This window comes from Emys orbicularis, chromosome 3, assembly GCF_028017835.1.
Source record: "Emys orbicularis isolate rEmyOrb1 chromosome 3, rEmyOrb1.hap1, whole genome shotgun sequence".
Lineage (NCBI taxonomy): Eukaryota > Metazoa > Chordata > Testudines > Emydidae > Emys > Emys orbicularis.
In genome coordinates, this window is record NC_088685.1 from 189,296,896 (window position 1) to 189,310,488 (window position 13,593).

General features: G+C 39.5%; 1 protein-coding gene across 2 annotated transcripts in view; it reads left to right on the forward strand.

Moving 5' to 3' along the window:
- The window catches only part of FBXO11 (F-box protein 11), a 100,704-nt gene extending 87,118 nt beyond the window's left edge, over positions 1–13,586 (forward strand). For both annotated transcript variants that reach the window (XM_065400459.1, XM_065400460.1), the window contains exons 11-22: positions 2,829–3,046; positions 3,406–3,491; positions 3,578–3,672; positions 4,737–4,859; positions 4,943–5,028; positions 5,468–5,544; positions 5,635–5,778; positions 7,376–7,486; positions 8,900–9,007; positions 11,635–11,743; positions 12,063–12,161; positions 12,259–13,586. In XM_065400459.1, the coding sequence (XP_065256531.1) occupies positions 2,829–3,046; positions 3,406–3,491; positions 3,578–3,672; positions 4,737–4,859; positions 4,943–5,028; positions 5,468–5,544; positions 5,635–5,778; positions 7,376–7,486; positions 8,900–9,007; positions 11,635–11,743; positions 12,063–12,161; positions 12,259–12,388 (1,386 nt within the window). In that variant the 3' untranslated portion in view covers positions 12,389–13,586. The remainder of the gene's footprint in view (positions 1–2,828; positions 3,047–3,405; positions 3,492–3,577; positions 3,673–4,736; positions 4,860–4,942; positions 5,029–5,467; positions 5,545–5,634; positions 5,779–7,375; positions 7,487–8,899; positions 9,008–11,634; positions 11,744–12,062; positions 12,162–12,258) is intronic.
- Positions 13,587–13,593: the final 7 nt, after the last annotated feature.

Consider the following 13,593-nt stretch of genomic DNA (forward strand, 5'->3'; position numbering starts at 1 on the left):
ACGGGAACATTGAAAGCAGTGTTGGGAACATATGTGAACCTAATACTTTTTCTGTGAGGGTCCAGTGAGAGGGACTGGACCTTGCAGGAAGACGATTTTGGTATGAATTTAGGTCTGGAAGAGTACTAAGGTCAGATGGCAAGGAGTATCCAAGTTGGGCAAAGCCAGGGTGAGGCTTGTGGACTGCTGGCAAGCTTTTGGGGTCACAACTCTGAAAGAAAGCTGCACAGGCATAAGACACCCAGGGTTGCCAGGCATACATTGATTGAACCCTTACTGCAGCAGTGGTCAACCAGGGGTCCATGGAACCCCGTGGCTGAAACTCTGAGCCCCGGCACCCCTCACCGCGGGGCTGAAACCCTGAGCCTCGGTGCCTCGCCGAGCACTAGTTGCAGTGCCAGAGTTGGGCAGTCCTGGGGGCAGCTCCACCCCCTTCCCCCACCCCCGAGGCTACACCCCCTGGCCAGGTAGGAGGTGGGAAGCCAGAGTCAGGCAGTGCGGGCAGCTATGGAGCAGGCAGCCACTGCATTCCCTCTTCTGCAGCTGGTGCCTGGGATTGCGGCTGCTCCTCAGCTCTCGCAGTCAGTAAGAGCTGCCCAGGCAGGGGGACCCCACTCTGTGGTTGGCACTACTCTTGGGGAGCAGTGACCACAGGGGAGCCCTCCTGGCACACAGCCCTTAGCTGTCCCCTCCCTGCATCCTGAGTTACCCTCCTGCCCACACACAGCCCCTAGCTACCCCCTCCGTGCACCCTGAGCTACACCCCCACAGCCCCTAGCTACCCTCTCCCTGCATCCTGAGCTCTCCCCCCCCCCTGCACACAGCCCCTAGCTACCCCCTCCTTGTACCCTGAGCAGTTTTCAAATGTTTTGAGCTGAACCCCCACCACACACAATCCAGACAGGCTGGGTGGCCTGCTGAGGTGAATCAGGGGGTGGAGGTGGTGCTGCCTTCCTGGACCGTGCTGTGCAGAGCTGGCCCAACCCCTACCCTGCCCCCCCAAAATAGAAGTCAAACTACACCTATGCCCAAGGGCCCCCCCCCCCCCCCAGCCTGGAGCCCTGAGTCGTCCCCCCCCCATTCCCCTGCTGGGCCCTGGAGTTTTTATAGCATGTTGAGGGGGGCCTCAGAAAGAAAAAGGTTGAGAACCCCTACCTTATTGGCCTGGGTGAGCCCCAAAACGTCACACCCCATAAAGGGACTGTGTTTCAGTCAGTACCTGCCATTGAAAGACAGCCCTTTTTAGTGTGTCTGAAGTTGGACATCCCAAGTCATTAGTCACTCTTGGGAAATGTTGGCTATTTTCTTGGGAAGGGTGTCATTTAGGTCTTCAAACTTTACCTTGATTACCCGAAATTGTGAAAGAAGATTAAAGCGTGGTTTTTTTTTCCAGTTTATATTGAAAACATTGATCAAGGCAGTTTATGAACTCGGGGGGGGGGGGGGGGGGGAGAGGATTCTGAAAACCAATCTAAAAAGGAAATGAAGTAAATGAGTAATTCAAATACTCTTTTCTCCACTAAAATGCAGTAAGAAAATACTAGTAATTGGAGGATGACAGTAGGGCAAATAGTACAAATATTCTTTCCCTTTGCTTATGCCATTTTAGTGGGTTGGTTGGTTTGTTTTTATAATTGCAGCTATGCATGGAGCTAGATTCTGAGGATTTTTCTCACTAACTTGAGTAGCCTACTCTTAAATTGTTTCTCGTTAGTACTCAACTTTCATTTCAAGATTTGCAGGCATCTCATGGAGAATCATTTGAAAAACACTTAAGATGTGTTAATTTTTTTATTATTACTACTGGGGATGTTTTTGTGAAAAAAAATCCTTTTCTTTAAAAGATGTTTGTTGCATTTTTCTCACATGAAGTAATAATGTGTCAGTTTAACATCACAGTTAGTTGCTCTGGAAATGATTGAAACAATAAACAAGACTATGACTAGGGAATAAGCAGTAGGAGCAGATCCTGTTTCTTCACAGATCACTAATAATAAATAAGGACCAAGAAAAAGGCCTGAAAAGAAGACATATAAACAAACTTTTATTTTGGAAACAGAATGCTGCTTGACGCCATGCCTCTTCTCCTCTCCCCTCCCCCTGCCCCAATTTTCCATGTGGAATAATTTGCTCTTTTAGATTGATTTTTTTTATTTTATTTTTTGGTTAAGCACCCAGTTCCCTTTGATTAATTTCCCTTTGGTGCTTTCCTGGATTAGGTCTTTCAGGTGCAATTTTGAAAAGACTTTTAAGCAGTAACTTTACTTTGATGAGCAGTCACAGTGAAGTCTAGTAAAATTAATCACTTTTCAGAATCAGCACCTAAACTAGTTCTTATTTTGGTTTTGATTGCAGTGTATTTGGGAAACACAAGTAAAGTCTTAAGTTATTTTTTATGTTGTTCAATTTGATAAACTAACAAAATACAGATTCAATAGAGCAATTTCTTAAAATAGCAATTTTGGTATGTGTTTTTTAAACTTGACTCTCAGCAATATTAGTGTAAGACAATTTCAAATACGCAGCACTAGAATACTGAAAGTAGACACACAAATTCCTTAATAGATAGCAATACAAAGAAATCTTTTCTCACTTAATTAATGTAAGATTTGTTTCATTTTACTTACTTGGAAGATGCTTATGCTACAGTGATGATGGCTATGTAATTACCTAGATCTATAGCAATAATGGTACTTTTTGTAGACATGGCTATCTTTTTTTTTCTTTTTAGATTCCCAAGTTTTAGGGAGAGCATTTTATAACTACAATCTTTTCTCATATTTTAAAAATATTTTCTTACAGAAAACTTTGTGTGTTGTTTTGTGTAGGGTTATTTTGAAAGCTGCAACATACATAGAAACAGGATAGCCGGCTTTGAGGTCAAAGCTTATGCCAACCCTACAGTAGTTCGGTGTGAAATCCATCACGGTCAGACTGGAGGAATCTATGTTCATGAAAAAGGAAGAGGACAATTCATAGAGAATAAAATCTATGCAAACAATTTTGCAGGTGTTTGGATTACCTCAAACAGTGACCCAACAATAAGGTTGGTTTGTTTCTTTAGTGGTTGGGTGTTTAGTTGGTGCTTGTTTGTAGGAATGTTTTAGGGAGAAAGGGAAAATGCGTGCCATATTACTTCAGTTTTTGAATAACATTAACATTCCTACATATATAAAAATGACATGTATGTGTCAGGGTGCAATGGAATTATATTTTTAATTTGCATGCATACAGTACATTTTTAGAAGTATATAGTTTCTTAAAATTCTGCAATCCTGACATTATTCTAGATTTCAAAACCTGGTAAGTTTCACATATATTTGTACATTTTCTATATATGTTTAGATTATATGGTACAGTGTAACTTACTTTCATAGTTTTGTAACGTGTGGTTTTGTTCCTTAGGGGCAATGCAATTTTTAATGGGAATCAAGGTGGAGTTTACATCTTTGGTGATGGGAGAGGCCTTATTGAAGGAAATGACATTTATGGTAAATTTATACATTTACCTTATTGCATCTTGGACTTTTTATATTTTGTGTGCCAAATTTTCCTAAAGTATGACCCCTTTCAACAGGTAATGCCTTAGCAGGAATTCAGATTCGAACAAATAGTTGTCCCATTGTTCGACACAACAAGATTCATGATGGCCAACATGGTGGAATTTATGTGGTGAGTACTAACTATATATAGAGTCTAGGCGTGTAAATTCTGCTAGGTAGTATTTTCTGTGGGTGTTATGGAAGTGTAATGCCTTGTATACACACTTATACTTTAAAGTAAACATTTAAAGTTCCCTTTTCTGTTTTGTTATACTTTGAAGTAGTTTCTTACGTTCTACAGATAGATTCACCTAATTACAATTAATCTTGTTTTAATTTTGGCAAATATAGCTAGAATATTTCTTTTAAATTCAAGACATTGCTCTACAGTGTAATTTTAAAAGGGCTAGTTAGCAAAATATCAAATTTTAAAAAAAAAATTTTTTTTTACCTTACATCAGTTTTTGGTAATAATTTGACATCATGTACACTTAAAATCTAGAAACCTGGAGCATTTCACAATTATCACTAGACTGACAAAATTCATATCTCCCCACCCACAAGCTGGCATGTGTTACTAAAAGTACGCAGAGAAGTTAGAAGTCAAGACTAGAATCTAAGTCTCTAGCATGTGAAACCAAGGGTTATATAAAATGAACTGAAACTCTCAGACTAGAATTATATAATTATTTGTCTTACTATCTGACCCTCAGAGTCTAATGTTGCTTTAATTTTAAACACAAATGCACCAGTAAAGATTGTTATATGCCTTAAGTAAGAAACATGACAATTTATATAACTTATTTTATTTTTAATAGACAATGCTGGATGTAAGTTTAGAACCTGGTTTCCTAGCACACACAGTTGAGTGCAGAGCTCCACTAGCAAAACCCAGCAGAGATTTCTAAACTTCAGTACAAACCCTTGAAATCTCAAGTAGTAAATCAGATGTAAAACGAGAAATTCTTAATCTGTTTTTACACTTAAAATGTTCAGAAATATAAAGTCTCATGAATAGTACAAAATGATTTTAAAAATGGTAGTAACTTGAGAACTCTGGGAGACTTCTACCATAAGAAAGGACATCACACCTGGACAAAGCAATTTTTTTTTCCCTACAAGAAAAAGGCCATAAAGCCAATATTTGCAAGAGACTACTTTATTTAATCTTCGACTTATCTTGCTTGTATTTAGCATGAAAAAGGACAAGGTGTTATTGAAGAAAATGAAGTTTACAGTAATACTTTGGCTGGAGTCTGGGTGACAACAGGAAGTACTCCAGTATTGAGGAGAAATAGAATACATAGTGGGAAACAGGTGGGTTTTGTTTTGCATGATAGAAATACTGTTTTCACACTTCTTCCTTACTTCTAATTTAATTATTTTATTTTTAATGTCAGGTTGGTGTTTATTTTTATGACAATGGACATGGAGTGTTGGAGGACAATGACATCTATAATCACATGTACTCAGGGGTTCAAATAAGGTAATATGTGTTTTCATTTTACATCTAAAAAGAGATTTTATTGTGTTATCCTTATTTCTCTCTTTACTCCTCCTTATCATTCGGTTTCTAAAATTTACCCTGGGGGAGGAGGGTATCCTTTTAAATCTAGTAGTGTTAGTTTCAATTCAAGGGGAGGAATTCTTGTCAGGAGAATCTGGATACAGACTTTTATCTCCAGTTTCTTTCTCTGTTGATAATAGTGTGAAGTCTTAAGTCTATTTGTTTCCAAGTAAGCAATCAAGGATTTCTAAAGGCTTGCAAGCAATGTCTTTTATATTTTTACATGGGATCTGATGTGTAAACCTATAGAATGCTGATGTGATTGATGTACTATTTTTTCCCCATCTTCAGCTGTATTTTAAATGTTCAGTTTTAGGAAACCTTTTTTAATAATTCATTTGCTTGTGGTTATCTGTAGAACTGGAAGCAACCCCAAAATTAGGCGCAACAAAATCTGGGGAGGTCAGAATGGTGGTATTCTTGTTTATAATTCTGGTAGGTCTATTCTTTCATTTTTTCAGACCTTAAGATGCTTTGCAACATGGTTATTAGAAAGACAGTTATGTTGAAATTTTTTTTTTATAGGGCTTGGATTTATAGAAGACAATGAAATTTTTGATAATGCAATGGCTGGAGTATGGATTAAGACAGACAGTAATCCTACGCTAAGAAGAAATAAAATCCATGATGGAAGAGATGGGGGCATCTGTATATTTAATGGGGGCAGAGGTAGCATTCTTTCCTCATTAGAATACACAAAATATATTGGATTATAACCTAATTTCAGATTAAGATATTGTTCTTTTAAATTGCTCTTTAGAAATTTGATTTTTCTTTATGAAGTAGTAAAATATTTATTTAAAACGTACTAATGCTTTTTAGTGTCATCAGTTAAATCTGTAATACTAAACTGTAATAGGCAAAGGAATAATTCACCTCATCCAGGAAGCCTATTCCAGACTGCTTCTATAAGGCTAGACTTCTTCCTTATTACCTGCGATCTACATTTGTAACTTTTTTGCCATTTAACTGAAGGACAAAAGGTCTGATGTAACCATCAAATTGAAGATCCCAGATCTTGGATTTGTGGGGGGTTTGTTTTTGTTTTTAAATGTATGGTTTTTGTCAATACCAAAGATCTGGAAAGAGCCAGACTTCCCCTACTACCCATTAAAAGGAAAATATCTTATGAAGAAATTAGGTGGGTAGTCCTTCATTGTGGATTATAAACTTTAATTTTAGGTTATGTAGTTTTGAGTTGAGCTGCACTGCAGCGGCAAAGTACCAGTCAAAAAATTATGCTCTCCTTTGAGACCACCAAATGCTGCTGTAGAAAAAAGAACAGAGCACAAAGTCTGACAGATTTGGTTTTCTTAAATATAGAGTAGCCCCTAGGTCAGTGGCTCTCAACCTTTCCAGACTACTGTACCCCTTTCAGGAGTCTTTGTCTTGCGTACCCCAAAGTTTCACCTCATTTAAAAAGCTACTTGCTTACAAAATCAGACATAAAAAATACGAGTGTCATAGCACCCTATTACTGAAAAACTGCTTGCTTTCTTATTTTTACCATATAATTATAAAATAAATCAATTGGAATATACTTACATTTCAGAGTATTAGTATATAGAGCCGTATAAACAAGTCATTATATGAAATTTTATTTTGTACGGACTTGGCTACTGCTTTTTATGTAGCCTGTTGTAAAGCTACACAAAAATCTAGATGAGTTGATGTACCCCCTGGAAGACCTCTGTGTACCCCCAGGGGTACGTGTACACCTGGTTGAGAACCACTAGTCTAGGTGTCAGAGTAGCAGCCGTGTTAGTCTGTATCCGCAAAAATAACAGGAGTACTTGTGGCACCTTAGAGACTAACAAATTTATTAGAGCATAAGCTTTCGTGGGCTACAACCCACTTCTTCGGATGCATATAGAGTGCACTCTATATGCATCCGAAGAAGTGGGTTGTAGCCCACGAAAGCTTATGCTCTAATAAATTTGTTAGTCTCTAAGGTGCCACAAGTACTCCTGTTAGTCTAGGTGTATTACTTACGAGCTTATTGTGGGTCATAGGTCCCATGTTTTCCCCATTGTACTGAAAATCCTAGTTATATTAAATATCCTTAGATGCATATAAATTGAGAATAACTTTCAAAGGATGACATGTATTATCTCCAACATCCTGTTAATCCTTTCATCCTGGGAATACCCATCACTGGCATTGAAACCATTGGTACTATGAGTAAAATATCATACAAATTGCTTATAAAGAGAAACACAATGATGCTTAGCCTTAAATCTGGTGTTTGTTGTTGGTTCTGTTGTAGGTCTCCTTGAAGAGAATGATATTTTTAGGAATGCTCAAGCTGGTGTTCTCATCAGCACCAACAGTCACCCTGTGTTAAGGAAAAATCGAATATTTGATGGCTTTGCTGCAGGTTTGTATTCTTTAAATCATATTTTGAAGGGTTAGAGCTTACAGATTTTAGTTCAGTATTATAACAGGCAAGGGTCCCTTTTCTACAGCTAGGATTATTATTCATTTGAACAGTCTGAGATATTCTAGAGTTATATTCTAGAAATCATTTGGGATTTTAGAATTGCGAAAATGCCAGTTTTGCAGCATTCTCTGAGATTTGTCAGGAAATAATGCAGTTTCTATCTCATCACATAGCAGATTTTCTAGTAACTGTTCACAATTTTCTTTTGAAAGTCAATCAGGATGTAAATGTTACTGACTTGGTGAGAGTTGACTTGAATTTTCTATCACTAATCCTGTTTTAGAGCAAGGACAATTTTAGCAACATACTTCTGAGATTCTGGAATCACTTTGCGTGGAAGGCATCAAAAGTATTGAAATCTGTATTTTTTTATGGAATCAGTTGAATAGGAATACTAAGTCTTAGGCCTGGTCTACACTTACCCCCCAAGTCGAAGTAAGGTACGCAAATTCAGCTACGTGAATAACGTAACTGAATTCGACATACCTTACTTCGAACTTACCGCGGTTCAGACGCGGTCCACACGCGGCAGGCAGGCTCCCCCGTCGACTTCGCGGTACTCCTCTCGCCGAGCTGGAGTACCGCAGTCGACGGGGATCACTTCCTGGTTCGATTTATCGCGTCCACACCAGACGCGATAAATCGAACTCGGAACTTCGATCCGCAGCCGTCGAACTACCGGGTAAGTGTAGACTAGCCCTTAGTGTAATAATGGTGACTTTCATACACTGCTGCTTGTTAGAAATTGTGCTATAATAGTTCTTTAATCCTAATCAATTGAAATTGCATGCTTGAGTTTTCTCCATTTGTCTTTCAGAAAAAGCAAGCTTCTGGGAAGACCTTTAAAAGGTCTTGCTTCTGTGTAGTGCTGGGGAGCTGCCAAAATGAGTTCTGGCCAAGTGACCTGAAGGAGTTTGATTTCTGAAAATCTTGGGCTTAATCAACAGACTTTTTGGGTGCCCAACTTGACACCTTTAAAAGAGCATATCTTTTCAGATAGTGTATAGTTCCTGAAAACCAGGTCAAGATGGGCACCTAAAAACATAACATCACTTTTGAAAATCTTGGCCAGTTGTACTGCTCTGTTATCTGAGAAACTAGTGGTTTGATTATTAGTTGCTAATTGGAAAACATGAAATTGGCTTTACCTCTATGAAGAGATGCAGTGGGAATGTTTGGACTTTAGCTCGGTCAGTCACAGCACAATTTCTAGATATTAGTCATTTTGGCAATGACTGTCTGACAGATAGTAGGAAATACTAAGTGCTTTCACTGTAAATCTGGCTGCTGAAAGAGGTATAAAATGCACACTAAGGCTTTGATTCTCTACCTCACCTCCCCCAAATACAGGTATTGAAATAACAAATCATGCAACTGCAACATTAGAAGGCAATCAGATTTTCAACAACCGTTTTGGAGGCTTATTTCTAGCATCTGGTGTCAATGTAACAATGAAAGGTGTGTGGATTTTATATTGCATATTCGTTTACATATCACATTTCTTAAAGATGAATGGCATGCTGGAGACTTCAATATTGTAGAATTTGTCATATCCCAGTGTCTCATTTTTGGCAGTATTACACTTTAAATTGCCCTGAACCTAAAAACTTCATCTAAAAGAAATAAGTTGAGCTTTGTTCAGAGTTAAACCAATAGCTGGAACACCTTTAAAGCACTGCAGATTCCAAGGGAATAAAATGAAAACTGTTTGTATCTAAATTTTCCCTGGCAGACTGTAGCCTTTTCCATTGACAACTTCATCAGTTAATCCAGGGTTGGCCAACCTGAGCCTGAGAAGGAGCCAGAATTACCAATGTATATTGCCGAAGAGCCACAGTAATACGTCAGCAGCCCCCCATCAGCTCCGCCCCTGCTCCCAGCACCTCCCACCCACTGGCAGCCCCGCTGATCAGCATCTCCTGTCAACTGTTTCGTGGGGTGCAGGAGGCTCTGGGGAGAGGGGGAGGAGTGAGGGCACAGCAGGCTCAAGGGAGGGGGTAGGGTCTGTCACAGAGCTAGAGGTTAAGCAGTGAGCACCCCTACCACCACCCCGGCACATTGGAAAGTTGGCACCAGTAGCTCCAGCCCCGGAATCAGTGCCTATACACGGAGCCACATATTAACTTCTAAAGAGCCACAGGTTTGGCCACCCCTGAGTTAATCCTTCTTCAGACTGTTTTGATATTGGTTAATTCTTTCTGGTTGGGAATTTGAAAGACCATACTAAATTCCTGTAATCAGAACTCCTTGCTACATGAGTGAAAACAAGTAGCCAGTATGGTTCAGAAACTTACTTTAACAGACTTGTAAAGTAAGTAGCTATGAACCAAACACTAGTGAGGCACCACTTTGCAAGTGGATTATAAAGCTAGTTGTGAGACAGCAGACTTGGGTACCAAGATTCTTAGGGTCTGTGCTTGGTTCTAGAGGAAAGTATGGCCTACTGCTAAGAACAATGGGTATAGATAGACTGAGTGGATGAGACCTGTGTTCTATTCCCAGCTCTGCTGGAAATAACCTTTTACAACTTGTTACCTTATTTGAAAAATTAGGGGAAATAGTCTGCTTCCTAGAATATAGGTGTGAAACCTGGGTCAATAAGGGCTGTGGGTACTACTGAAAGAAGTAAGACTAGAGCTGCTTGGTGTTTTTCTCTGTCTCACTTTCAATGAGGATTTCAGTTCTGCTGTGCATTCTCTGAGGGATGCAGAAGCAGCCTTATCAATTGGCCTACTAATCTGACAGCAACCCTGACCTGGAATCTAGAAGGGATGGCTTAGTTGTTTACCTATCAGGAATACTTAAACTCTGGAACTATAGCCTAAAATTCTGACATGGAGAACTCAACCTGTTCCTGTAGTTCCATTACTCACAGGGGAATTCTGTGCATAATTAATGAGCTGCGCATATTTTTAATTTTTTGCGCAGAAAAAAGCTTCTGCCAGAAAGTTGCTGCAGTTCCGCCTTTTGCCCATCAGAGGGTGCTATGGCACTAGAACAGAGCAGCAGCTGCTGTCCAGCTAGGAAAGAGAAAGTGTCTGCCTTCTTCACAGCGCCAGTCAGGCCAGGTCAGGAGATAGGGGGAGACAGGCAGACAGCATGGGGCTGCTGGGGGGTCAGACAGGGGCTCATAAGGGCTAGTGAGGGAGGACAGACTGGGGTAGGGGCTGAATGGGAGTGGAGGTGCAGGGCCACATGGGGGCTGAGTGGGGCCACAGAGACACATAGGGACAGGAGGGCCAAAAGAACACATGGGGGTGCAGGGACACCTGGAGACAGGGGCAGATGTACCGGTCTGAATGGGAGAGGCTAGGGATCAGCTAGGGTCTGCATGGGGGAAAGTTCCCTAACAATCCCTCTCTGCCCTCCAAAAACCTTGTTCTGTACTTCCCCCCCCCCCCCACCCAAAAATTCTCACCCAGGCTCCTTCCCAGCAATTACTTGCCTCTCCCTCAGCTCCTCCGTTACCCCGACTCCCCCAAACCTTTGCACTGCTTCTGAGGGGTGCAGGAAATACGGTTCTGTATTGTAATTTTCCCTGGCAGACTGTAGCCTTTTCCATTGACAACTTCATCAGTTAATCCAGGGTTGGCCAACCTGAGCCTGAGAAGGAGCCAGAATTACCAATGTATATTGCCGAAGAGCCACAGTAATACGTCAGCAGCCCCCCATCAGCTCCGCCCCCCCACTGGCAGCCCCGCTGATCAGCACCTCCTGTCAACTGTTTCGTGGAGTGCAGGAGGCTCTGGGGAGAGGGGGAGGAGTGAGGGCACAGCAGGCTCAAGGGAGGGGGTAGGGTAAATAAATTATTACTCAAAGTTCTGTATTAATATGTCTGGTAAGGAATCTGTTTGTCAAAAAACATTTCCTTAATCTTTTTTGTTGTCTGTACTGTTACAGGCATACTTGCCGACAGGTATTTTGAAATAAATGTAATTGAAACTGGTGTGATTATATTGTTATTTTGACAAATGCAGAATTTGAAAATACCGTGTGCAGAAGAATTCCCCCAGGAGTATTCCATGGGGGGAGAGAGACCTAAAAGGAATGTTCTAATTATCTGATAGTTTATCCTTTTATTACAGATAACAAAATAATGAACAATCAAGATGCCATAGAAAAGGCTGTCAGTAGAGGCCAGTGTCTATATAAGATATCAAGTTACACCAGCTACCCAATGCATGACTTCTACAGGTAACAAATTTATAAACAGTTGTAGGTCATGAAAGGTAAGAAAAAATAGTAATCTCCCTCACCTAGCATCCCTCTAGCATATAAGTGATTAAATAGAAAGCTGTGTAGTGTAAATGATGAACCAACTTACATCTATTTTCTAGAATCTGCAAGTTGAGTACTCAGATGTAATATAAAAATGATTGTTTTTTTATTAAGAACAACATTACTTCTACAAGGAGGTTGATATTTTTATGTGCGTAACATTGCCAATTACAGATGTGCCTGTAAGCACCTGTCCATTTTCAAATCATGCCTAATGTGCTCCATTTTACTTTAGATGTCACACTTGTAACACCACAGATCGTAATGCCATATGTGTGAACTGCATTAAGAAGTGCCATCAAGGACATGATGTAGAATTTATTAGACACGATAGGTATGTTAACAAGAATGACTACTTTGGCTGAGCAGTTTTACCATTCAGACTTAAAGCAAGTTTAATTCTCCTACTGAAGATAATTTTTTTCTTCTAGGTTTTTCTGTGACTGTGGTGCTGGAACACTGTCTAATCCCTGTACGCTAGCTGGAGAGCCTACACATGATACAGATACACTATATGACTCTGCTCCACCTATAGAATCTAATACATTGCAGCACAACTAAATTCCTTTCAGAAAAAAAAGTCCTGCCGTTCTAATATCATAACTGTTAAACTTTTTTTTGGAGGAAATTATACTTGCCCATTTCTGCAGAAAGAGACTGTATTAAAAATGGATGTGTAAGGTGTTGACACTATGGAGCTCAACCTACCAAAAAGAAAGTGGCAATATGTTGACTCAGGATAACAGAACTGGGCGTTTTAGCATTACTGTGTAAACAAAGACTCTTGAAGGGACAGAAGTGAAGAAAATAAGCTGCAATTTTGTACAGATACCAACTTCTGAAAAGCTGGTGTTTTTACAAGTAGCATTGAAATGCAGTCCAATTTGCAGTAGTACTATTCTGTAGACAAGCAGCATTCTTTGTTGCTGCTGTTATGGACATGGGTACCAATTGCTTTTGTAACATGGTAAAATGTGAGCTAGCACTTCTGCATTTCTTTTGATTTTTTTTTAACATTTACTCAGATTGAAAAATATGATTTTAAATGCTTTACTCATGTAGTTTGTTTTTAATTTCAAGCAAAAAAATCTTATTGTACTTGAATGTGTCCTGTTTTGTTAGCACACCTAGACTTGCTGTAACTGTACTCATGTCCCAGTATGTACGTTCTTTCTATGAAAGAGAAAACACTAATCTTAAATTATATCCAGCAATTTTTCTGGTATCCTTTGAAAAAGTTAAAATAATCTCCTTCCCTGCCCCAGCAATAGTCTGTCCTCAAATCACCCTAACAAAAAGCAAGTGTTTTAATGAGACTTCCTAGCATAAATAATGCACTATAAAACAATGTACTCATGTAACTAAGTTTTGTGAATGAAAGTTTTACTATGTTTTAAAGTACACATTAGAAAGTCTCCTCAGAACAAGCTTGTATTTTACTCTGTTCATAGTTTTTTTTTGAACAGTCTGGACATTACCTATATCAACAGCGGGAAATCACAGCAATTTCCTGCTATAATGAAGCTGAGACAAGTATATATACAGCTCAATACAGTTTCATAGCTTTTTTCCATTTATGTGTATTGGTGACAGTGGGTAATCAACAGCCTGAAAGTGTATGCATGTACCATAACATCTAGACTTAATATATTGTGGAGTATTCAATAACCATTATGTAGAGGGTAGGTAAGAATTAAAAGGGTTTAATTTCCTAGGAAAGAAAATGGAAAAATGGTCATTTTTAAAAAATAAAGTTTATTAGATCA